The sequence below is a fragment of the Thamnophis sirtalis genome, unplaced genomic scaffold (genome assembly GCF_051295495.1).
Source record: "Thamnophis sirtalis isolate CommonGarterSnake01/CBP01778 unplaced genomic scaffold, rThaSir2_p1.2 scaffold_1, whole genome shotgun sequence".
NCBI lineage: Eukaryota > Metazoa > Chordata > Lepidosauria > Squamata > Natricidae > Thamnophis > Thamnophis sirtalis.
The window spans coordinates 144,749,718-144,774,091 of NW_028261381.1; the positions used below are offsets into that span (position 1 = coordinate 144,749,718).

The following is a 24,374-nucleotide window of genomic DNA, read 5'->3' on the forward strand; positions in this document are numbered from 1 at the left end:
CAACCCTTAAGTTCCAGAAACCACTATAGCTTTCAAGAGCCACTAAAAGTCAATATCTAGGTATTTTTCTTGATTGGATGCCCAGGTTTTGGTACCTGAGGCACAACCTTCTCTTGGATTAAAATAATGAGCAAAAATCATGACTCCTATGTATCTTCTTGATTCATTCCTAGAACAATATTCATTCCTCCAGTTAGCAGATGTGGAGATCCTGATATTCCATTATTGTTGTCTGCGTTGGAGTAGTACCACTGCAGTGATATATCAGTGTTCCCTCATCACGTAGGGCAGATCTAAAATCATGATTTTATGAAACTGTTTAGAAGCAGTATACAGTATCTCATGATACAAGAGGAGGTACCCATTGTCTTTAAGATGGATGGGTGAGCATTTGATGTGGCATTGCAAAAAAAAAAAAACCCATTCTGCTCTGATGTAGCTTTTCCCAAACTAGATGCATTCAGTTGTATGGACTTCAGTTCTCAGAATTAACCTGTCGATATGATCATGAAAGAAAATCCTTTACACATCTGGTGGTAACACATGCTGGAAAAGACTGGTATTACTAGGATTATAGAGAGATTTGTAGTAGAAAGTATGATCCAGCATTATGGGATAACTTTCCAAGCACTTACTCACTAGACCAGGAGTGGGTTCCGGCAGTCACTACTGCCAGTTCACATGTGATCTCACTGTGCACACGCTTGATGTGTGCTGCATACGCAGTGCAATAAAAATTGCTCTGTGTATGCACAGAAGCAAAAAACAAGATGGCATCGCCTATGGCACCACCCGGCGAACCAGTTTGGTGGTATGGAAGGCCTGGGTCACTGCCGGTTCAGCTGAACTGGTCCAAACCAGTAGGAACCCACCACTGAACTACACCATGAGCAGTTGAGAGAGCATGGCAATCCATATAAAATTTGGAGCTAAGCTTCTGGGATGGGGGGGGGGGGCGGGGAAGCAAAATAATGGGAAACTGAGTGTCAAAAATGCAAGCCAGATGGAATCTTCTTAAGGGTTTAAGTGGATCCAGTGTAAGAGATGCAAGGTTTGGACTAGTGCCCTTTTTAAATCAATTCTACTTCTTTGGAAGTCTTGTATCAGCCATGGGTCTTTACAGCCTCCCTTCTGATCCATTTGAGCAATCCATATGACTCAGAATTTCTTCTAAGAGACACCAAATGGACGGTGGGGGATATTCCCAGGATGCTAACCATCAGCAATGATCAATGACATAATTGCACCATCTTTGTTAAAAAGTCAATCCCTTGGCACTCATTAGACATGAGCAAGAAATAGAAGATAGTTGGAAGAAAAATCCAGCAGCTATAGATATGCTTATGTAATACATCCAGTGAATGCAAATACAAATGTAACAAATATTCATATAATCATTTAGTAAACTGGTTGCATGAGTTTAGGCCTTGTCCTCTTCTCAGCTCACCAAATAGGAATATTGTTTGTGCAACATTCGACTCTATCTGCAGAAAGTTTTTCTGACACAGGAGAAGAAGAAAAAAAGCATCTGTTTTAAGGAATGCAGACAGGAGCTATTTCTCCTATTCTTCTCCCCCCACCTCTATAATGGAACTGGTCACCACAGAGTAAAAGAATATTGGATAAATGTGGTATACATGGTGTCCATCCTATTTGGGGTGTGTGGAGAGCAATAGGAAAAATCCTTCAGCTCAGAACCCTTCAATGATGAACATTTTCTGACTAGAAATAGACCAAAACAACAACTCACACAAATACCACAGATGTTTTTGTGATCCTAAGATTAGCCTGCAGAATTCTTAAGACAGACATGCTGACTAGGAAGTTCTGGGAGTTTATGTTCACACACCTTAAAGCTGTCGTGTTTTTTTAAAGAAGCTCTCTCTAGACGTTGGCCCACTCATGGTGGTCAGCTGACATATCACGTAGTCTCTGCTGTTTCTTAGAATCTTCTTACAGCTCCTGCAGCTTTAAGTCAACTTTACGATTGTAGCTTTAGCTACCTTATTATTCTTTTTTAACCCAATAACAAAATCAAGATACTTTTCAGGCCAAATGAAGTTTTATTTCAGTTTCTCAGTGATATTTCAGCCATCAAAAAAATAAACTCTAACACATGTGGATGGAAGACTTTCTACAATGTTACTAAGTGGGAAAATCTCTTTTGACTCCATGATTTTGATCGGAGCGTCATCTTATTTTGTGTGTATATATAATTCATCCAATAAGTTAGGAAGAAGCATGAGGAGCTAGAACATTAAAGTGCTTTTCATTTCTGAGCTGGAATCAAATCATTAATGCACTGGCCCTTTTCAAGGCGTTTCTCCATTTCAATCAACAGCTTTACTCCATCCACTACCATCTGCACCAGCTCTACTTCAGAGAAGCCCAAACGGTCAGCGTTGGAGATATCAAAGACTCCTCCCACAGCTGCTGTGTCCACACCACCTAAAACAAACCAAAACAGAAGTTAGGAACCCAAATTAAACGCTCTAGGATACAAGGAATACATTGTTAAGTTGGGATCAGAATTCAAATTCAAATAATTACGGTAAACACACACACACTTCTTATTCCAGCATGTTTGAACAGTGCTACTTTACAAGCATCCAGTCAGCATGTTTATCTTAAAAATTCTGCAGGATTGTCTTAACATCACAAAATGAGGATTAAATCCAATTAAACTGCTTATCTGGATGTGCCTCCTTTCAAACAGCTTATAGTAAGAAAAAGCAGCATGTAGTTCCTAAATTCCAGAAGTGAATTGGGCATGTGAGCTATCGGGCACTAAGGGAGTGTCTGATATCATTTGGGCCATGCCTTTGAAATATCAGACATCAAAACTAAACTGCCTTAGACAAGACCACCTCACCTCCACAACAATATAGCACAATGGTCTTGAAAAGTCAGGTTTTTTTAGTAGACTCTACTTGCCAGATAGGGTCATCCCTGCTATGAGGCAGAATGCAACACTATAAATTGGATCAGGTTCCTTTTTCTTGTATTATCACAATCTACCACCAGCAGAGCCTAAAGTATTTGGGTTTTGTAGCAGTTCTGAGGTCCAGTCCTAAACAGCCACCCTTCATGCATCACTGGAGTGATTTCTCAGAATGAAGGACACCGTGAAAGAACCCACAGAGGCTCCCTGAATAATGTAGCCATCAAAACTACCTCGCAACATGGCATAGAGCCTAGTTGCCCGTTTACCTTTGATACCATTGTTTACTATCTGCCTGGCTAATTTAATCTGGCTGGGGTGTCCGGCATTAGAGATTCCTTCAGTTAAACAGTATCAGGATGCCAGAAGCTTTGTAGCAGCACTTGCCCTGCAGAATAAGGTTGCCCCCGAGATCTGGATGGCTCTTGCGCTAATAGTGTTTCAATGGGTCTTCACCCAAGAGTGGGTGGAAGCCCCTGGACTCTTTCTTTCCATTCCAGTCAGTTTCTGCCATCTTGCTATCTTTTATTTCTTATTCTTAACTGTTTTAGTGTTTATTTGTAAGCCACCAAGAGTCATTGGGAGTTGACTCTTGACAAACTAGGTATAAAGATAGTGATAAACAGATCCTGATGCCTAACTAGTGTGAACAGCAGGGGTGGGTTGCTGCCGGCGTTACTGCCAGTTAGCCGTGCGCATGTGCCTATAAACTGTTCTGCGTATGCGCAGAACATTAAAATAGGAGTAAAATAGGAGTAAAAAACATGCTGACAATGGCATGGGTGACTACATGGTAGCAACTGACCTCTGGTGAACAGCACTGCTAACAACTCCGGAAGGCAAAAATATCATCTTTGTGTCTTGAGTGGGGATTCAGCCCCATGGACTCAGAGAGCAAATTCCTTTGGGCAGCTACATTACCAGATATATTGAGGCTACAGAATCCCCAGAATTCTTGGCCAAAAATCTGCCTAATATCTGCTAAGTCTTCAAAGTTGAGGATGTTGCAATGAGATTCTAGGACAATCTGTGCTTAACTATTAATATCTTGGCTCTGCTGAATAAGTATCAGTCAGATGGCATTTGCCAACTGGAGGGGCAGAAATGTTTCTTAAATACAGATAGAGGTATGACATTTTTCAAAATTAGGAATGTCCCCCAAAGCCAAATTCTAATTGTTAGAGAAAAAGAAACTGATTATAACTCAAAGTGATGCTAGGATCTTGCACTTAGTAGCTTTTTCATGAAAAAAATATTCCCTGCATATAAAAGCAAGATTGAAAGGGAATATTTATCTTTAAAAAATCTGTATCAAAGACTCATTTCTTTGTACAATGGCCTTCCCCCAACCATTTTGTTTAAGCTTTTTGTTACATTTTAAAATGCCTTTCAGAAGTTGTTTAAATGGGTTTTATTGTACGTTTATCATTTATATATAATCTGGCCCATGAGTCCTGGACAGAATGATTGACCGATTTCAAACAAATAAAAAAAGCACTACCCATGCTTCCTTTCTCACCTGTACCACGTTTCTGCAGCCTAAGCCTCTTGAGGACATCTCCAAATTTCTCATGTTTGCTAAGATTCGGCAATTTAACATGAACTCCCGCTCGGAGACCTGTGCCAAGGTTGGATGGGCAAGTCAAGATATATCCCAGATGGGAATTCCACATATATTCATAGTTTTGGGATTTGAAGAGTGATTCAAGCTAGAGAGAAATACAGATAGTTATAAAAAGCTTCATTTCACAAGTTGAAGAAAACTGAACAACACAACTTAAAGACATCTGCAGATTCCGATATTAAATAATGTCAGCTCTAAAGCTGGCCTGACTGAGGCCATTTTGAGACTTCAGCACTGACATATTGTAGAGGAGGGACAGGGAGGGGAGATAGTTGGGGTTTGTAGTCAAAACAAAATACTTTCTCTTGGGAACCAAGGACATTCCTGCAGATGCTCAGGAGGAGGGGACTGGAGTCATTACCTAGCAACTGGACAGTATCCTGATTGGACCATGTGACTGTTTTGAGAAAGTGAAAAACTTTTACTTTTAATTAGGTGAAAACTCTGGGAATTGTCAGAGTCGGTTTTCACCAGCCTTATATGATATATCCAATAGACTTATGCTTTGAGGAATTCAGTAGTTTTGTTTGCTAAGGGTATGTTACTTGGAACCCTGACAAATTATGGCCAGCACATTTATATGAGCTCAGAGAAGAATCCAGGTAAAAATAATTGAATCTTTGGCATTCATATACAACAATCAGTGGCTCAGCAGTGAGATTGTCATGATCATATAAAAGATTGCTGGATGAGATTGTTGACCCCTTGGGTGAAGGTAGTTTAATTCTTTCAGTTCTCATACATAAAAGTGGAGCCAGCACTATACAGTAAGAGTGAGACATGCAGCAAGGTTCTTCATGAAAAGTAGGTCTCCCACTCTGCATTTCTTCAAAGTAGAACCTCAACTTGATGGAAAGTAACACTATTGGCATAGGATGGCCCAAATTAAGGTCTCCGGGTTATATGAAGACGTCAAATATTTGGTGCAACCTGCAGAGTTGATTCAAAGACTGCCACCAAAATATAACCCCTTTAATATGCCATATTATATAGTAAATTATATCACATTATTTCTGAACTTAAATAATCAAAAGTACTATTTTCCCTCCTTTCTGTCTGACCATTTGCTGAAATGCAGTTCCCAGCATACTAGAAATGCAGTTCCCAGTATACTAGAAAGTAAACAGAGCACATACATACAAAGCAAATACAATTTAGAGCTTCTTGTTTTATCCCTAATAGATGGATAGGGCTAATATACTTTCATCAAATGAATGAAAGATGAAATTTTGATTCTGAGATTCACTTATTGCTATTTCTTTACTGTTTGTATTATCATTTTGGGCACCCTAATGTGCCCAGAGGATTTAGGAAATTACTGTATAGATTAAAATAATTAAAGAGATTTCTATTAAAGAGACCTCAACTATGGTGGCATACTACAGCACTGACACCATTATGTTAGAAATGTTAGAAAGAGCAATGGCCAAACCTCATTATAAGCTATGCTGGGACTGGCGATATGCTGGGACTAGCCCTCTTTGCTCTTGGAAACTCATTTCTGAAGTTGCATATAACTATCTTTTAGTACAAGACAGGCAACTGAGTTGGAGAATGGCTTAAATCTGCAAGTCATTCAAGATTTCTGGCCAGAGACATAAGGGAATATATACATTATACATCACTATTATTTGGCCTCTATTTTTTCAATAAACAGGGAGAGTGATATTCAAGAAGTCTCCAGGACAGGAAGGATCTGTATTTTTACTTTCAAGCTCACTGTACTGCTACTTCTGCCTAAACAGATAATTCGAAACCATTATCATCACTACATCCTGATATATGTTTGCCTTAAAGTCTGTACTATATTTAAATCAGCACTTTGAGTTGGATATTGTAGAGAAGGTTGCACCAACTTAGATCCTGGGGCAAAGTTCACATGCCTCCATTACCAATTATATTTACCTGGGTTAGCCCAGAACAGAAGCGAGCGAAAACCTCTTTCATATTTCCACCTTTTTGCATGGAAATAATTCTAAGGTGATCTTCCTCATTGATCCACACAAGGAAAGTCTTATTGTCATTATGCCTAAGAAGACAAAAAAACGAGTAAGCTCCACACTCCTTTAACTCAAGCATAGAATAAACATATATTACATACCCAAAAAGCTTCCAAATGATGTTCTGTAGCTTCTGATTGAGCTCATGTAGTTGCTCTGCTGTGGCCATATCTATATATTACAACTACTGTATATTCATTGCTATGATTTTTAACTGAACAAAATGCTACATCACAGGGAATAATTTTTGAACCAAGATACCTCAAATGGACTACAAAATCCAGGACCCATGACTCCCAAGACAATGAAATATGGGGAAGTTGTGACTGCTTCAGTGTTATTGGTTGCTGCTGTTGTTGCAATTTCAATGTCCCATGACAGTTTCCCAGCCAGTCTTGCAATCCCTTCTTCTTTCCCCACCCAACATCAGACACCTGCTTGCTGGAAGGGAAGGGGATTTCAAATACTTCTTGCTAGATTCCCACTAGGAATCTCAATGGGGAAGCTAGCAGGAATTCAGAAGTCACTCCTGCTCCCATTGCATTTTTGCCCACACTTGGATCCTTCTGTTTCTCTCAAAGGTAAGGAAATATCTCTGGAACACTGATTCAATAGGGCACAAAGTTGCCTAGTAGATTAACAAAATATACCAAGCACTTCCAAGCTTGTAACTATAAATGGGAAATCTGCACTCGCTACAATTATGCATTTGTTCAGAAATGAGTATACCAATAGTGAGGTATAGCAATAGCACTTAGACATATACTTTACAGCTCTAAGCGGTTTAGAGTCAGCATATTGCTCCCAACAATCTGGGTCCTCATTTTACCAACGTTGGAAGGATGGAAGGCTGAGTCAACCTTGAGCAGGTAGAATTGAATCCCTGACAGTCAGCAGAATTAGCCTGCAACACTACATTCTAACCGCTGTGCCACCATTGCTCCTTGGAATGTTACACTGCCCAAGAATAATCAATCATCAAACAATTCTTTCATAAGAATGTAAAATCAATCCATTAGGAGTTCATGAATACATACAACAAATGAAGGTATACATTAACTGTGAGTGAAACAACATTATCTACATTGATAAAGGTGTGCATAGTGTGGTGATATTTGGATGTAATGTTCCAAGGAATAGAGAAAATGGGGGGAAAAATAATACAGCCCAGGTTCAATTCCCAGTAAGGGTATGGCTAGCTGATGAGAGCTAAATAGCTTGAAATAGATCTATACTAGTTTCTTTCAAATTTGATGGATATTTTGGGTCACTAGTTACTATCACTAGTTATAATTGTCTCCCAGAGCTCAGTAGTAGTAGGTTACTGAAACCACCTGTATAGAGAGGAACAAATTGCCACAATTTTTTAAACAATCAACAAGCATTGTTGAACAGACAGGCAATAAATCCTTGAGTTTACAAATTAATGATGGAAGAAAACTGTTAGATGTGAAAGAGACTTTATGCATGGGGATTTTAATCATTTTACTCATTTAAAATAGCAAATTGCATATAATATATTAAAATGAAGTATATCAAGTGAAATTCATTAAAATGAAGTATATCAAACATTTACTATTTTAATATTACCAGTATTAAGTGCCATTTATATATTCATTTCAAAGCTTTTTATTTAATCCAAAATGAATTTGAAAAGATAATTGTAGCGAGTTTGCTTTTGAACAAATACTTCTAAATTTATTTGTTTACAATTTTATTCGTTTTTAAAAAAAATTAGTTTGATTTGATATAACACTGATTTCGTTGTTGTCTTGGGTGACATCTGTGAAAAAAATTCAGGTGCTCAGGCATGAAAATGTGCCGCTCAAACACTATACTTTTCTGCCCACACTGAATGATTTGAATTTAATACATAATGAACGAAACCTGAACTGGAAAACAAACATGAGAAGAAAGAACGAACAGGTTAGGGTAAAGAACCTGAAAAAGTCATGGTTGGATAGAATAAATGAGGTCTTGAGAAAGCAACAGGTAAGAAGTTTAAAGAACAAAAGGTTCTTTAAAGCGTGAAAGGATTGTTTACAAGGACAGAAAGGAAAGAAGAGAAATAATTAATGATGTTAATATAAGCTAGCTTTAATTATGTTTCCTTATATCATGCCCTTAACTTCTTTGGTTAACGCCAAGTTATAGTGACAAGTTATAACTATAGCTTATGTTACCTGATAAGATAAAATGCAGAATGCTGATAAGATACAGAATTAACTTGAATTGTCTCTCTTGGCCCATTTTTTTTTGATGAAATTGGTTTTTAAAAAAATAAAAATCCTAACAGTGGATTAGGATCCACTAATCCTGTTAGGATTTTTATTTTTTTAAAAACCAATTTCATCAAAAAAAATGGGCCAAGAGAGACAATTCAAGTTAATTCTGCATCTTATCAGCATTCTGCATTTTATCTTATCAGGTAACATGAGCTGCATCTTAAGTTAAAAGCGCTTCTGTCTTCCAGCAAGCCTCTAGTATGTTAAATGATACATGTTGCTGATCAACTCATTGACCAGTTTCACGTATAGTTGTAATCCACAATATTGTGAAGTCACCTTTGAATAAGTCACAACTGGATGGCTATAAGAATTTATAAATCACGATATCAAGGTTAAATGAAATGCTCAATATTCAAGATGCAACTTTGCTTGGCAACACTCACCAGATGCCCCTTCCATCAGGCCAGTCACGGGCCATTCCAGAAGCCAAGAGCAAAGGGGAAACAGGTTTGTCGAAAAGGAAGTGATCATCAATGAGCTGCTGCTGTTCGGCGTCTGTCATATTCTTCAAAGCATAGTACTTCCCACTGAAGTCCCCTTCCAGGCTGGCCAAAGCTGAAGGACGAATAGCAAGGCTTGTAGCATTGAGATGGTTTTAAATGATCCTATTTAATAGAATATGCATATTCTGGCCTACCATTCATTAATGCCAAGACAGCAAAAAGGGTAGTTTCAGCCAGGCATGCTAACTTTTAACAATTCTCTAGCAGAGCAAGGCACTGGCTGTTTTCCAGAGTCTTGTGGCAGGAATGGGAGGAAGAATGCACCCTTCGCTCAATGTATCTGCTTTTTAGCTGCTCCATTAATTAAAGTGCAGTTATTTGATACTCATGAAGTAGTATTTATTTTCAGGAACTTCTTCCAGCAGGATTATCTGCAAAGCATGCTCATGTTAAGATGGTGGCTGCAACAATGTGTTTAAAGCTCCACACTTGAGAACACTTAAAAAACCGGAGGAGTTGTAACTGTAGTTACTCTGTTTCCCTTGCATTTACTTGAATAAAGGGAAACAGAGTAACTACAGTTCAATTTTCTGCTGCAGGCAAGACTTTTCAAAGGTGCATTGAGCTACAGGTATGGTACAGCTTTCTAGCTGACCCAAAAGAGCTTAATATGAAACAACCAAGAGATAGTTCAATTATACTCACCAAGTGAATTGTTAAACAAAGCAGGTAGTCCTTAATTTATGACAATTGAAACAAAAATCTTGGTTGTTAAGCGAAGGAGTTAAGTGAGATATCATGGGACTGCCCACATGACTGCTTTGCTCAATGACTGCAATCCCAACACCGTGACCCGTCAAAAGCGCGGACGGCAAAAGCGCGATCGACAAAATCGCGCCTTTGACGTCATCACAGCGCGACGAAAAAGATCGAAAAATTCAAATAAAAATTAATAAAAATTAAATTAAAGCAAGCCGATTCGCATAAAGGTAAGGGTTAGGGTTAGGGTTAGGGTTAGGTTAAGGGTTAGGGTTAGCTTTAGAGCGTTAGCGTTAGCGTTAGGGTTAGGATAAGGGTTAGCGTTAGGTTTTTCGTTACTTTAACGGTTAGGTTTTGGGTTAGGTTTAGGGTTAGGTTAAGAGTTAGGGTTAGGGTTAGGTTTAGGGTTAGGTTTGGGGGGCTTAGGGTAAGGTTTTTGCTTTATTTTTACAATTTTTCGATCTTTTTCGTCGCGCTGTGATGATGTCACAGCGCGCTTTTGTCGAGCGCGATTTTGTCCTACGCGCTTTTGTGGTGGAACCCCCAACACTCATGGTTGGGATTGTTAAGTGATTGCACAGGTGATTAAGTAGATAGTATCGCAAATAAAGAGTGTGGAGTGCTTGGGGAATAGGGAAGCCATGGGAGGCTTTGCTCAGGAGCTGAAAATCCTCCCTGCCCGTATCCAAACAGGATTTTCAACCCAAGTACAGTGATGCTTACATATGTTATGCACTAGGCCTCCCTCCCTCATCTGGGGCATCTCATGCTTCCTACCATACCATGCACTTGGCTTAGTTTTCAGCTCCATCTTGTCTCTGGCTGAAAAATCTATCTACCAAAGGAGTTCAGTTCCCCTCCATGTGCAGAAGAGAATTCATTCAGTGGTATGCAAAGACGGGGCTGAAATCTATAGGATTTTAGCTCCATTTCTGAACCCCACTAAAAGAGTTCAGCTCTTCGGGAGGCAGCCCTTTCAGCCAGCCCCTCACCTGGAGCTAGAGGGAGTCCTCTCAGCAGGAGCGATGATGCAACATTTTGTGATGTCTGGATGTGCTGTATGGCCATAAAGCACCCTTTCAGAAGCCATAATTCCAGATCATTGTTAAAACAAAGAATTTGTTAGTTAAGGACTACCAACAATGCAAAAGGCAAGGGTAGTTCTATCCTATTATATAGCTACCTGTTCTTTTTGATTATCAAATTGTCATCAGGACTGAGACCAATTCTACCTGTTTTGGGGTTTGTACACAAGCAATGCTGAATTTTACCTTCCACAGAAAGTTTTTCAATTGCACGTCTCTCTCCTCTGCTACAGTGGGGAGGCAGACAGAAGCCACGAATGCTCCTACCAGTTCGGACACGTGAACTCAGAACATAGTTGGGGTCCAAATCATCACCACCCTAATAAAAGGAAAGAGCTTCATCATAGTAGTAAGAAATCCAATTGCAAATTCCATCTAGACTTACTCTGCAAATGAAAGGCAAACTCAGAGTTACATTGTACACCTTATTTTTAAAGGCAGGTGCTATTAAATCTGTACTTTCATTGTCCTTCCATACCCTTTAATTAAAATTTAATCCATTTAAATTTAATCAAGGAGAGAAGTAACCTAGAATTAAGGAGTAACTTCCCAACAGTGAGGACAATAACCAGTGGAACAGCTTTGCCTTCAGAAGTTGTGGATGTTTCATCACTGAGGTTTTTAAGAGGAGACTGGACAGCCATTTTTCTTAAATGGTCTCCTGCTTGAGCTGGGGGATGGACTAGAAGACCTTCAAAGTCTCCTCTGGCTCTATTCAGATTGATTTATTGATTTCCCTGTACAAATTGCAGCCAATACCCTGTTCCCAACTGCTTCTACTTCAGTCTTTTATTACAACCAGCCTTGCTGCTGATAAACAGCACCATTCCATAATTTTCCTAGCAGATGCATTAAGCAAGTTCAGTACTTATGCTGAAAGAAGCATTTTAAACCAACTCTTGTGATTCCTACAGATAAAGGAAGTGTGAGATATTGTTATGTAGAGAGAAAAGCCCATTTTTAGGGGGCATCTCCATTCTGGAAATGGGATACTGGCAATCAAGGGCTTACTTTAGAGTCAAAAACATGCCATATGTCTGCTGCAGGGGCTTGAAAACAGGTAAAGTTTCAATTTGCTTCCTTACTATTAGTCCTGTCCTTAAATTGAATCTTAATACATCTGGAGGGCACTGGAGAAAAATCAGAGCATCAATTCATTAATCTCTCCAGCCTAAAGATGACTTTCTTCCATGAACAGGAAAGCTCAGCTCATTAGCCATGGCCAATTATTTTTTTATACTGACACAGTGTTAGAATACTCTTCAATCCTACATTCCATGATGGAAGTGACTTATCCATCTCCACTACTAAGGAATAAAGGACTGAATAAGTCAATTTATCATGTTCATTGCCCAAAGGATTCTAAATGAATGTTCAGGGTCCAGACAAACATTCACACTCAGACTAATAGAGTTGGAAGGGACCTTGTAAGTCATCTAGTCCAACCCCCCACCCATCCAAGCAAGAGACCCTACACCATTTCTGACAAATGGCAGCCCAGTCTCTTCTCGAAATGATGAGCTCTCACAACTTCTGAAGGCATCCTGTTCCATTGGCTGATTGATTTCACTGTCAGAAAAGTTCTCATTTCCAGGTTGAATCTCTCCTTGTTCAGTTTCCATTATTCCTTGTCTGGCCTTCAGGTACTTTGGAAAATAGCTTGACCTCCTCCTCTCTGTGGCAGCCCCTCAAATATTAGAAGAGTAGTATCACGTCCCCCCTGGTCCTTTCCTTCATTAACTAGCCATGCCCAGTTCTTGTAAATGTTCTTTATATATTTTAGTCATTTGATCCCCTAATCATCTTAATTGCTCTTTTCTGTACTCTATCTAGAGTCCCAACTTCTTTTTTATAGTGCGGTGACCAAAAATGGATGCAGTACTCAAAGGCTTTATAAAGTGGTATTTTGATACCTCACTTGATCTTGATTGTATCCCTCTGTTAATGCAATTTAGGATTGCATTGGCTTTTTTGACTGCCGCTGCACACTGCTGACTCAATTTTTAATTGGTTGTCCACTAAGACTCCAATTTCCTCTCATTCTTTCCTGAAGAATTTGCTCTTTCTACACATGAGAAAGAAACCTAATAGTGGGGCTTAAGCCAATCCTAAACATGCCTGTGCAATTTCTATTATAACTCTTTAACAACAGGAATCTATTAACATCTTGAAACTGGCAATATAAATTGCAGCCTTCATAAATGTCACTCAGTAAACATATTCCATTGCTGCAAAAATAATTCTAGGTAAGGATAGTTTTTAACATGCCCTTCCAGATGTGAATAAGACGGTACAGCATCAAAAGAATAAGTTAGCAATTTTGTAATATTTGCCAATAAAGGGGAATATGTATAGTTCAGGGTTGAAATGAGGGGTCTCTGATGCTCTTTCAGCTTGTTTTCTTGCAGATGTTTCATTACTCTAACTAGGTACATTATCAGTACTAGTTGACCAGCACTGGTGATGGTACCTAGTTAGGGTAATGAAACATCTGCAAGAAAACAAGAAAGCTGAGAGATAACCAAGGATCCCTCCATAAATATCTGCTTCTTTTTAAAAGACTTATCTACCTCCAGGTTATCAGCATTCAAGTCAGTCTTATGTTGATCCGTAGGTTTGTAGCCTCCATGTCGATCTTCAATAACTGGGTCAAAGAGGTCACAGAATGTGTCATACGATTCCTCATCACCAGCTACGCATCCTACTGTCTTAATGAAGGGATGGCCTACAGGAATTAACAAGCCAGGTGAGCTTTGGTTTGGATAATGCTTCAGTTCCATTCTAGCATTTGGCATGTCCACTCAAACATATTAGATTTTGCATGTCATTAGCTTTATAAAATATAAAGACATTTTTGATACACCATGAGTTCTCTGTTTAATTAGACTTTGTAGTTTGCTCATAGGTTTGTGTGAATGCAGCACATTTAAACTCTCTTTCGTGTGTGTGTGTGTGTGTGTGTGTGTGTGTGTGTGTAAAGGATTGCTGCTTTGAATATTTGGTTTTCCCTGAATGCTCCAGAATTAGGCAAACCTAAAACCTTAGTTTCCATTAATCTGTGTTTTATTATTATAAAAATGCATACAACTATATATTTTCTGTGTAGGTATCAAACATCTACACAGGTGGTCCAAATTCTACAACCAGCACACATTAGTCAAACTGAAAATGGTTCTTTTTTTGGCAAAAACCATTCTGCAACACATACTTTTGCAAAATAGAATCACAGGGAAATAAGCACCAAGATGGGGTGAAGGCAACTCCATTTTCTCACCAGAGAAATCTTCTTTAGACTTTGAAATTCTGAGATTTCAAGCAGGGCTAATATCTCTAACCTGCCAACCCTCCAAGTGTAAAACTACCATTATCCATAATCTGCTAGTCAATGGTTCCCATGGGCATTTTAAAGTAATCTGTCTGGAGGGTACCAGGTTGAGGAAGACTGTAATAATCTCTGAAAAAAAATCACCAATCAATTTCATAATAAACCAGATACTTCTCTTCTGGCAATGCCATCCCTTAATGCAGTGGTCTCCAACCTTGGCAACTTTAAGACTTGTGGACTTCAACTCCCAGAATTCCTCAGCCAGCTTTGCTGGCTGAGGAACTCTGGGAGTTGAAGTCCACAGGTCTTAAAGTTGCCAAGGTTGGAGACCACTGCCTTAATGGACCAATTTCAGGCCTACAGGAAAGTTGCCTAATGCTCAGAAATCACTAAAATTAATGCAATCATCAAATTTAAATGTTATCCATCTCACTCTCATTATCACATAGAGACTAAGCATCTCTGAAGATGGTCACATTTTCATCAGAGATCATTATCAAATTATAATTCATCAGTCACAGATGCAGTCCCGGATTTTATAACATTCACAAATTTCCTATCTGGTCCACAACAAATGGCTTCCCAAGTGACTCCATAAAACTTGCAAACAGAACGTCAAGACTAGAGTCAGCTCTGAAATGTAAGACTGTTGACCACAGAGGCTCCATTTATCCCTATTGTTTTCATTCACATGTATTCAGCAGCCTATTTCTAGAAGTAGCCCATAGCAGCTATCACGACTATGAGAGACCTTATCACTTAATTCAACCATCTTGTTAATGCTAGTGTTACCTTCATCACATCTAACAGTTCTGAATGTTTCCAAGGAACAAAGGGCATAAAAGCAATTTTAAAAGCTCTATTATACACTACAGTTAGCCTCAATTAACCACCATTTCATCTAAACCAGGCTTGTTTCAGCCATTTTGCATTTTCCTAGCCACAGCTGATTTCATGCCTGAGCAAAAAGTCTGTATCTGCATTAGCCATGTTCACCAGCTCAGGGCTTTGGCAGGATTATCAACCCTGTTATCCAAATGACGTCTTACAAGAAAAAGGACTGTCTATCTCACAATTTCTATCTCAGATTCAGGATTAGACCATCAGCTACATGGCTCTTGGAGGAACTTGACTATGGATGTTCTCACTGGAAGGCAATTTTTTTAATTATTAAAGGTGCCAGTTCAATACTGCTAGAGAGCAACAGGAAACATGCAGTAATATCCCTACTATGAAGATCTGCTCCTACTTTATTTGCCAAAGAGAAGCTAGATATTTTAATCAGATTCATTTTAAGAACTACACTTGTAAATTATATTCATTTAGAAGTAGGGCTTCCTGGGAGAGGAAGGGAGTTTCTCATTCAACAATATTTAAGGGTGGAGGGAAACTGGCAGAAGGAATCAATAGGTTTGTATTTGTCAGTAAATAAAGTCATTCTGGTTGCAATCAAGATTCTGCACAAACACTTTGTGCAATTTAAAAAAAAATGTAATACTCTTGAGGTTGCAAGGAGATTCTCACAGATAGCAGTGTTTTTTTTTAAGCAGCACAGCACTTCCTTGTTAAATGAGGAACAGGCAGAAATTAAATGAGCAGCCATTTTCCTTTACCTGGGTTGTCCACTCCGGTCTGAATACAATCATCCACGGTAAATCCACTAGAAGTCTGTTTACCCCTCAGCTTTGTATATAACTCCAAGGTCAGAATGGAAGCCATGTGATTGTTATGGAGACTCAGGTCTGGATATTCATCTTCTGCAGAGTAATTCATCTTGGAAAGATTGTGGCTGTTTGAGAAGGGCATAACTGGCCTGTCCGAAAGGAGCTAAGGAAGGGACAAAAAGAAAAAGGAGAGGGAAAACATCATTTTGCCTCCTGCAAGGTCTTCCCCTTAGCTTCAATTGTACAGGGGAAAAAATGGCAAGGTGGGGAGCAAGGTCACCTTGCAGTCTCTTCCTGACCTGCTCCATTCAACACTTTGTCTGCAGAGCACCTGCAATTGTGGAGGGTTGCCAAATATTACTCAAATCCTCCCCACACCGCTGGCACGCAAGCTGGGCCAGTACTAAGAGGCTTGCTCCAAGGTCAAGGTGCTCTAACTGGGGCCGAGCAACCAGGAATAGGAAGCCAGCCACCTAACTTCCCTCCCTCCCTGCCCAGGAGCTCCTAAGGGCTTCGCTAAGAACGCCTCCCTCCCAGGAGGTCACCTTCGCCTCGAGATAGCAGACATTTTGCTGCAAAGGCAGAAAGAAACCTAATTCCCTCCCGGTGGGTTTTTCAGCTACGGGCTTTGCGAAGCCATCCGCCGGCTGCCGGGAGAGCAGAGAGAGATCCCTGCAAAGCAAGCCGAAGGAGGCAGCCAGCCAGCTCTCCATTCTAGCCTCCCACTTCATCGGGGCTGCCTCCTTCCGCGCCCCAGGCACCTTCTCTGTTGCAAAAGAGAAGAGAAGCCGGTTAGGGATGCGCAGCGCTTTGGCACAAACAACCGTAGGAAGAAAGGGCCGCGGGGCTCTGCTCTACCTACGGCTTCTCCATCGGCTCTCCGGGAGAGGCGCTTCGGAAGGAGCAGGTGGCGGCCGCGGCGGAGGGAAAGGGGGAGGGAGGCTTTTTAAGTGGATCGCAAACAGGGCGCTGGCTGCGATGCATCGCAGCCGACCTCCCCCCCACCCCGCGCTCTTTCCTTGCTTGCTCAAGCCTCGATCCGGGAAGGGAGCCGCGAAGGTCCCGTTGGCAGTAGCAGCCTCGCTTGAACGGGCGAGCTGCAGTGCGCGACGGCTCCGGCAAGGCTGGCTATCTGGGGAGCAAAATGGCCCGGAGGCAGCAGCGAGTTGGGATGCCTGGCTTGCCGCAACGGGCTTCCCTTTGTAGCTCCCCCCCCCCGCCGCGAGACGGGACCACCCCTCTTCCCCTACAAGCCCTGCTTTAGAACGGGCGGGCTTTGCCTCCCTCCCTCCCTCCCTCCCGTACACGGCCGAGAAACGGGCTTTCTTTGGGCAACGTCGCCTAAGGAGAAGCAGCCACTCGAAAATGAAACGGGCCAGCATTACGTAACAAACTAAGATGAATGTAGCTAAGCGTTTGCGCGGAAAAAAACCCCAGTTACTCTGATGCTGGGAGCCGTTCGAGCATCGCGCCCCCAGCGAAAGGAGTCCTATTTTTGAAGGGGGCAAAACCCCAGGACCCCCTGCAAGAGCGAAGCCTTCTCTCCAAGCTCGCGCTCGCCTTGGGACACCTCCACATCCTTGGACGTGTCGGTTCTGTCTGTCTCTGTCTCTGTCTCGGTCCAGAAAGAAGCTACAAACGTTGCGGCTTGAGACTAGAACCCGAGTCTCCTTTCCTCTCGCCGGGGCGAGATGCTGGCTTTAAAAGAACGCGCGTTCGCAGACAGAGAGGGGGTGGGGGAGAAAAAAATCACCCTGGTCTTTCGTGCCGTAAAAAAAAAAATGCCTGCTGGCTTTTGACTCCGAAAAGCAAGAAGACGCCGCAGAGCCGGGCGTCCAGCTCGCCAACTTCAAGCTCTAATCCGAAGGGTGCCCGGCACCGCTTGCCCTGCACACTTACCGAGACTTTCAGAGGAACCGCGAAAGGAAAGCGCTCTTCGCCTCTTGCAAGTTCCGCCCGAAAGACCTGCCTGAAATGAAGCCTTTCCCTCCACCTTCCCATCCCTTTTATATACAGCCTAAGCCGGCTGCTTATTGGCTGGTATTTATATTCCATTCATTCCATTGGAGATTTGCTCCCAGGGTGGGGAAGACTTCTCGCCTTGCTTGATAGCTAGTGCTCTGGTCCCCCCACTTTGCTGTGGGGCCTCTCCTTGTTAGATGCCCGGCCGTGGAGTGGAGGCTCAGACAGCCACAAAAGGCTTTGAACAAAAAGGGAGTCACTTTTGAAGGCTTTAACTGTAGGGAAAGACGAAGGATGCCGTCGCCAGCATCTCCCCCCGCTTCTCCTCATCAAAAGGGAATGGAACACCAAATGCCTGGGAATCAGGAAACGGCTGCTGATGCAATTCTTCGGAATAAAGCTTTGCAAATGTGTTTTATTTGCAAAGGGCGAATTGAGACTCGCAGATAGGTGCGATGCATACCTGTTTGAGTCTAGGTGCTTTTTTCCTCCCTTAATTCGCTGTTTTTTCTTCTGCACCCGGTGGAAATGAACACAAGAGCAGTCAGTACAATGGAGAGAAATGCAAGCCAAGAGCTTTAAAGATTTGGTGCTTGGTTGATTGTAAATTCTCTGCGATTGGATTTACATAACAGCTGTGCTACGGCAGACTTTGTTTAACCACGATTCATTACTTTGTTGGATTTTCATCCTATAGTAAAGAAAACTGTTACAATTTCTAAGTTTTCGATAGGATTGTTCTGCACTGTATTAGTTTAACAACTGCCCATAGACTTATCTGCTACTCAGCAGATACATGGAGACTGTAGCTTCCTAGATTCTAGGCCCTGGAGAAGTTTAAGAACTGCAGCCTCAATGTAGGAGATTCCAAACAATTCTAAATTGAGTTCTGCAGATCCACTCTAAACCCATTTCATGTTTGATTGAATATTAAGGCTTAGTACCACAGGAAATAAATATGCATAGGAGTAAATGTGGTTAATTACAACAGGATGAACCCTTTCATGAGTCTAAGATATTTTAAATCTACAAAGATTGTCAAGTAGAATGGAACATGTGCCCATCCTGTTGTTGAACCATTGCCAATTGCCATTGGCCACACTGATGCCATAATTTAGCAACATCAGGAATGCCATGGGTCCTTCATCCCTAAATTTAATTCGGTGAAGTCTTGAATTTATTTCTAAAGACCGTTTGGAAGACAGCCCTACAAGAGCAGAATTTTTATTTCCTTTTTGCTTATGCTTATATTGCTTATTTGTCTTTATGTATTGGAACAGAAAATGAAATTCTATCAGAGATGGACAAATGCAAATGAGAAAAACAGCATTTCAACAGGTTCTGCTACAAAGTCCTTCAGCAATAATTTTTAACAAGCTCCAGATTGCTGGGGGCTCCATGGATGCTGTCATCAACTCAACTAAAAAGGCAGACAAAACATTCTTTTAACTCTTTATATGCTGTATGAAAAGCAGTCAAGCCTTGTTATTCCTAACAGAATTTCCTTTGCAGGTTTTCCCTATAGAAAAGAAATCCAGCCCCTTTGCCCTTGTCTGAACTCTGCTTAAAATGCTCAAAGTTTTTTGTTCTTCTTAGTTTTACTACTTCCATGCATAATAAATTAGGGGGGGGGAAGTAGGTCAAAAAATAGACTAAACTAGGTATTTTCTAGTCTAGGTTTTAACTGAATTTAAACATAAGGCTGAGTATAGTTTATTTATATCCCACTTATTATTTTTACAAATAACTCAAGCCAGTGAACACATCTTCCTCCTCTTCTTTTCCCCATAAAAACAACTCTATGAGGTGGGATAGTCTGAGAGAGAATGGCTGGTTCAACCTTAGATATAGATATTGTGGCAGATAGCATGTATACTGGCTAGGAAAAGGATTTTTTTTTTAAATTATACCCATCTTATCTTAAAGAGACAGTATCAACTTATGACCACTTTTGAATTCAACTAGTTTATCGTACTGCGTGAGATAACAGTGGGTCACTGAGTATTTTATTGTTATTGATTCTATTTTATGTAAAACATATGCTGTATCTCTAGCCTTTTTGAGAAGTTCAAAACAGTAACAACATGCGATAGTAACATACAGATGAAAGTTTCAAAATGGGAAAACAGATTCCACAAACCACTAACCAAATTGATGCAACATGCTAAATCAGTGATAGACCTTTAATGGCCAAGAGTCATGCTTAACATTTATATTTTTGTTGAGAGCCACAAAGTGGCTGGATTTATGTTCTGAGTGGAATTTGAGGATTTACTTCTTTTTTCCCCTCAAACTGTGATTCAGTATCACAGTTATTAAAATTATGGAAAACTCTACTGGGTCAGAAGGTTGGGGAAGAATCCCATTTACATAAAATGGAAACTCTTGAGACATTGGTTATCTAATCTGTCCGAAGACAAAACTAAATAAATTGGTTTGCAGTTCAAGTCAATGTGTGTGAAACAGGTCACAGCCAAAATCTAGTTAGTTTGCAAGTCTTAACTAAGATATCTGAGAGGAAATGTTATGGCTTTGTACCTAATATCTTATCAACACAATTTTCTGTGTTATACTAAAGCTGGGCTGAGCTTTTGCAATATACTAATCTAAAATGTAACTGGGTAGTTTTTGATTCAGTATGTTATGATAATACAATCCATAGGGCACACTTCAGCACAAATATGTATATACAATTATGATGTATCTTATTAGAACCTTTTTATTTAAAATGTAGAGATAAAAATCAGAAACCAGAATGATAATAGCATAAGAAAACAGTAGAAACACCTTAGTAGCTACACAGCAAAATCATGGTAGAATCAAAAAGGAGGTAATTAATAGGGATATAAGCCAGCAGAGATATTATTCCACTGTTTCTTAATTTTTCTTTAAAAATAAAACTGAAGTTTTAATTCATTTTATTCAAATGTTGTTATAATGTTGCCTTGCTTGCTTTCTGGCTTTTCTGTGTTACATAAATTGCTGTGGGGACCTTATCAAGGCTGAAAAGTAGCATGAAACACTTTAATAAATTATAACAGATCCAGCCATGGAGTTGACAATTCCCCGTGATGGTTGCAGCCTCTGAAAAAGGAGAGAGCAATCAAGGTGCATTATGGGACCAGGGCCACAGCAGTTACAAGAGGCAGGAATGAGGGCACATACGGCAGTCTTTCTCTTCATGATGAAAGCAACTTCACCGCCTAATTTTCACACATAATACAACCATTTAAAAATACCACTGGGAAAAAAATACAAACCTATTTTGAAGAGCGGAAGAGCCTCATCAAGTCCTTATATTTTGGGGGTTTTTTTACACAGAAGGGAGGCAAAAGGAAAAAAAAAGAGCCAGTGTCCCACAAAAATTAGAGTTTTGGATAGTTCTTTATTGTATTGTCGGAAGAAATGTCCTTCTGGGTTCAGTTCCAAGTGGGGGAAGAGACACTGGAAAAATGGAGGTTGCTTGGAAAGATGGTTTAATGGTGGACAGGATCACATGGCTTGAGCTCCTGAACAGAAAAGGGGGATCACATGCTTCTAGATGGTGGGTAAAGAAGAAAAAGGGCAGAGATGCTGAAAATCCCTGGTTTTATCCCCTCTCTGGGCTTTGAACTTGAGCTTGTATTCTGGTTGGTTGTCAGACTCCCATGGGGCCACGCAGGGGCAACTCTGTAGGCTGTGTTTTGATTGTTTGGTTGAGCATTGCTTCTTCCCAGGTTTCATGTGGTGAGATCAGTGGAGGGTTAATCCTACCTTTGTTATGTAAAGTGGACTGGCTCAGTCCTTAATGGCTCATTGACAAAGATGGGGGGGGAGCTGAGTTTCTTCCTCCCTTTTGGGGGAAATAGTCTGCCCTTTTAATATTTCCCAAAATATTTCATCTTCTAGTAGAGAGGTGGGTATTAACTTCCTACCCCCTTCAGACATTACATAGAGGTTCTTTCAACACATGATATTTGAAGTGACGGAAATCCATGCCATGTCAAGCTAAGATGGTGGCTGAAATCATACAATGCTCTGCCCCATTTTTTGGTTGTGCATCATTTGTAGTTGTGGCTACCAGGTTGAGTTTTTGCAATCAAGTCATGAAAACAAAAAGTAGGAGGAAGACTGCAGATAAAGGGCAAGTGGAATGTGAGACTCACCCATGTGAAGGAAAAATAATTAAAATTAAAAATTAATATACAGGTTCCTTGAGATTCAAACAGATAACTGTGGTGTTTTTTTTAATAATGCAGAAACAGTTTGTCTTCTGTATTGTTAAAAAACTTCTCAGCGTAGCTAAATCCTGGGTATTACCTAGTGGTCTCCTATACAAATTCTTACCTGCTCTACTTATGATTTTTTGGCAGGGACAGGGAAAGAAAATGAGCCAATAATTGTGAAGTAATCTTATTTTTCAGGATAAAGTTTTAGCACATTTTAAAAGCAATACCTTTAACACTATCAAATATCAAAGTCTTTGGGAAGGACTGGATAGGTGAATAAAAATGCCAAATCCAACCTATAACTCTGGCTGGCTCATAGTAATAATATTGAACGTACTCTGACAACTGTGCTTTCAGCTTTCTAAGCAAAGTTTAGCTTAGAAAGCAATCTCACCATATACAAAGTTACAGGTACTTTTGGTTCTGGAGTATGCAACTAAAGTTCCCTTTCATATGAGCAAAAGAAAACCATAGTGAACAAAATGTGGATCACAGCATTTTGCAAAAATTGCTTAGTAGTTACATTCATGCAATGATACTGTAAATTGATTTTAATCAGTGGATAATAAAACCAGGACTTAATCCAAAATATTTATTGTTGTTGTTGAGTCTTGGAGACTAATATAGATTTAAAAAGGAGCAATGTTTCTGTAGCCTGACCAGAACAGATGCTGAAATTCCTCTTCTACTCAATTATTAAAATCTTCATTGCTGCTGGCAGAAGATAGTAGTGAAAAAGCCATTGATTTGTAGGAAAAACCAACCAGTGCTGTGGCCAATCTTACACTCTGCTTACAGTGTGTGCATTTGGCAGGATTGTAAAGATTTTAAAGATCCATGACTCTCATTCTGTTATCTCAACTAACAGGTTGCTTCCATTGGATCATGGACCTCTAGATTTTCCTAGGTTGTTTTTTTTGTATTACACTATGTTTGCATAATTGTAAATAAAATACTTTGCATAAACACCATCAGTCTTTGCCACTCTTTTATTGAAGAGATATTAAATTTCATAACACTAGACCTGGAACCTATTCAAGGTACTATGGAGTGAATATGTAAGTTTGCAATTTTTAAGTTATGACAGAGTTCTGTTTCTTTAAACATCAGAGAAATTCAATCAATGCTGTTTTTCTTGTCATTGCTCCTTAGAGCAGGTAAAATCTGGATCATTGCTAATCTGCCCTACCCTTAGTTAAGAGACTAGAATTTGACTGGAAATAGCAAGAGACTACAAAAGGAAAAAAGGAAGGAGAAACTTTGAACCCTCCATTCATGTAGCTCCCTAAAATGGCTTGAGGACACTCAAGGAAAAGCTTACCTTATGCTGTATAAGAACATGAAATAGGCAGCTGCATTAATTTTATCAGGGCAATAATGTTTGTACAACTAGTTCTTTGTCCAAGATGTAGACCAGGATATGGCATTATATTGTCAACAACTCTAATGAATCATTTCATGTGTGTTACAGCGAAGTTACTCTAAAATGCAAGCTGGCTGATGAGATTACAGCTACATCCATCGCCAAGTCTTCTGCAGTATCAGGGCCAAAAGCTTTAGCTAAAGAGCTCCCTAGGTGACATTGGGGTACTTTCTCTAATCATTGCCTAATTAATCTGGATTTGTACAACATGCAAAAGTCCTACTGGGGTCACAGCCATACATAGCCACATTATAGTCAACGTGTTATGTGCAACCATAACATAGGGTTTATTTGATTAAACTGTGACTCTATTAAGTATGGGTAAACTATATCATGGGAACACAGCATATAGCAATAGCAATAGCAATAGCAGTTAGACTTCTATACCGCTTCATAGGGCTTTCAGCCCTCTCTAAGCGGTTTACAGAGTCAGCATATTGCCCCCAACAATCCGGGTCCTCATTTTACCCACCTCGGAAGGATGGAAGGCTGAGTCAATCCTGAGCCGGTGAGATTTGAACAGCCGAACTGCCGAACTAGCAATCAGCTGAAGTAGCCTGCAGTACTGCACTCTAACCACTGCGCCACCTCGGCTCTTTGACGTGAAAAGTGTACACACACACACACACACACACACACACATACACACACA

The 24,374-nt window shown here is 40.2% G+C and overlaps 1 protein-coding gene across 1 annotated transcript; it reads right to left on the reverse strand.

Moving 5' to 3' along the window:
* Window positions 1-2,043: 2,043 nt before the first annotated feature.
* On the reverse strand, window positions 2,044-18,171 carry CKB (creatine kinase B). Its single transcript, XM_087726832.1, has 8 exons — window positions 18,029-18,171; window positions 16,079-16,292; window positions 13,711-13,865; window positions 11,327-11,459; window positions 9,237-9,408; window positions 6,471-6,594; window positions 4,461-4,650; window positions 2,044-2,448 (listed from the first exon to the last, which is right to left on the reverse strand). Exons 1-8 carry the CDS (start codon window positions 18,128-18,130, stop codon window positions 2,270-2,272), a joined length of 1,269 nt encoding a protein of 422 aa, XP_087582958.1. The 5' UTR covers window positions 18,131-18,171; the 3' UTR covers window positions 2,044-2,269.
* Window positions 18,172-24,374: the final 6,203 nt, after the last annotated feature.

Excerpts from the sequence above, each read along its gene's own strand:
- CKB (XM_087726832.1), bottom strand. The coding sequence starts at position 18,130 with ATGGGAAGGTGGAGGGAAAGGCTTCATTTCAGGCAGGTCTTTCGGGCG. Across the intron at positions 9,409-11,326 it reads TGAAAAACTTTCTGTGGAAG|CTTTGGCCAGCCTGGAAGGG; the intron begins GTAAAATTCAGC and ends TTCGTCCTTCAG. Across the intron at positions 4,651-6,470 it reads TCTGTTCTGGGCTAACCCAG|CTTGAATCACTCTTCAAATC; the intron begins GTAAATATAATT and ends ATTTCTCTCTAG.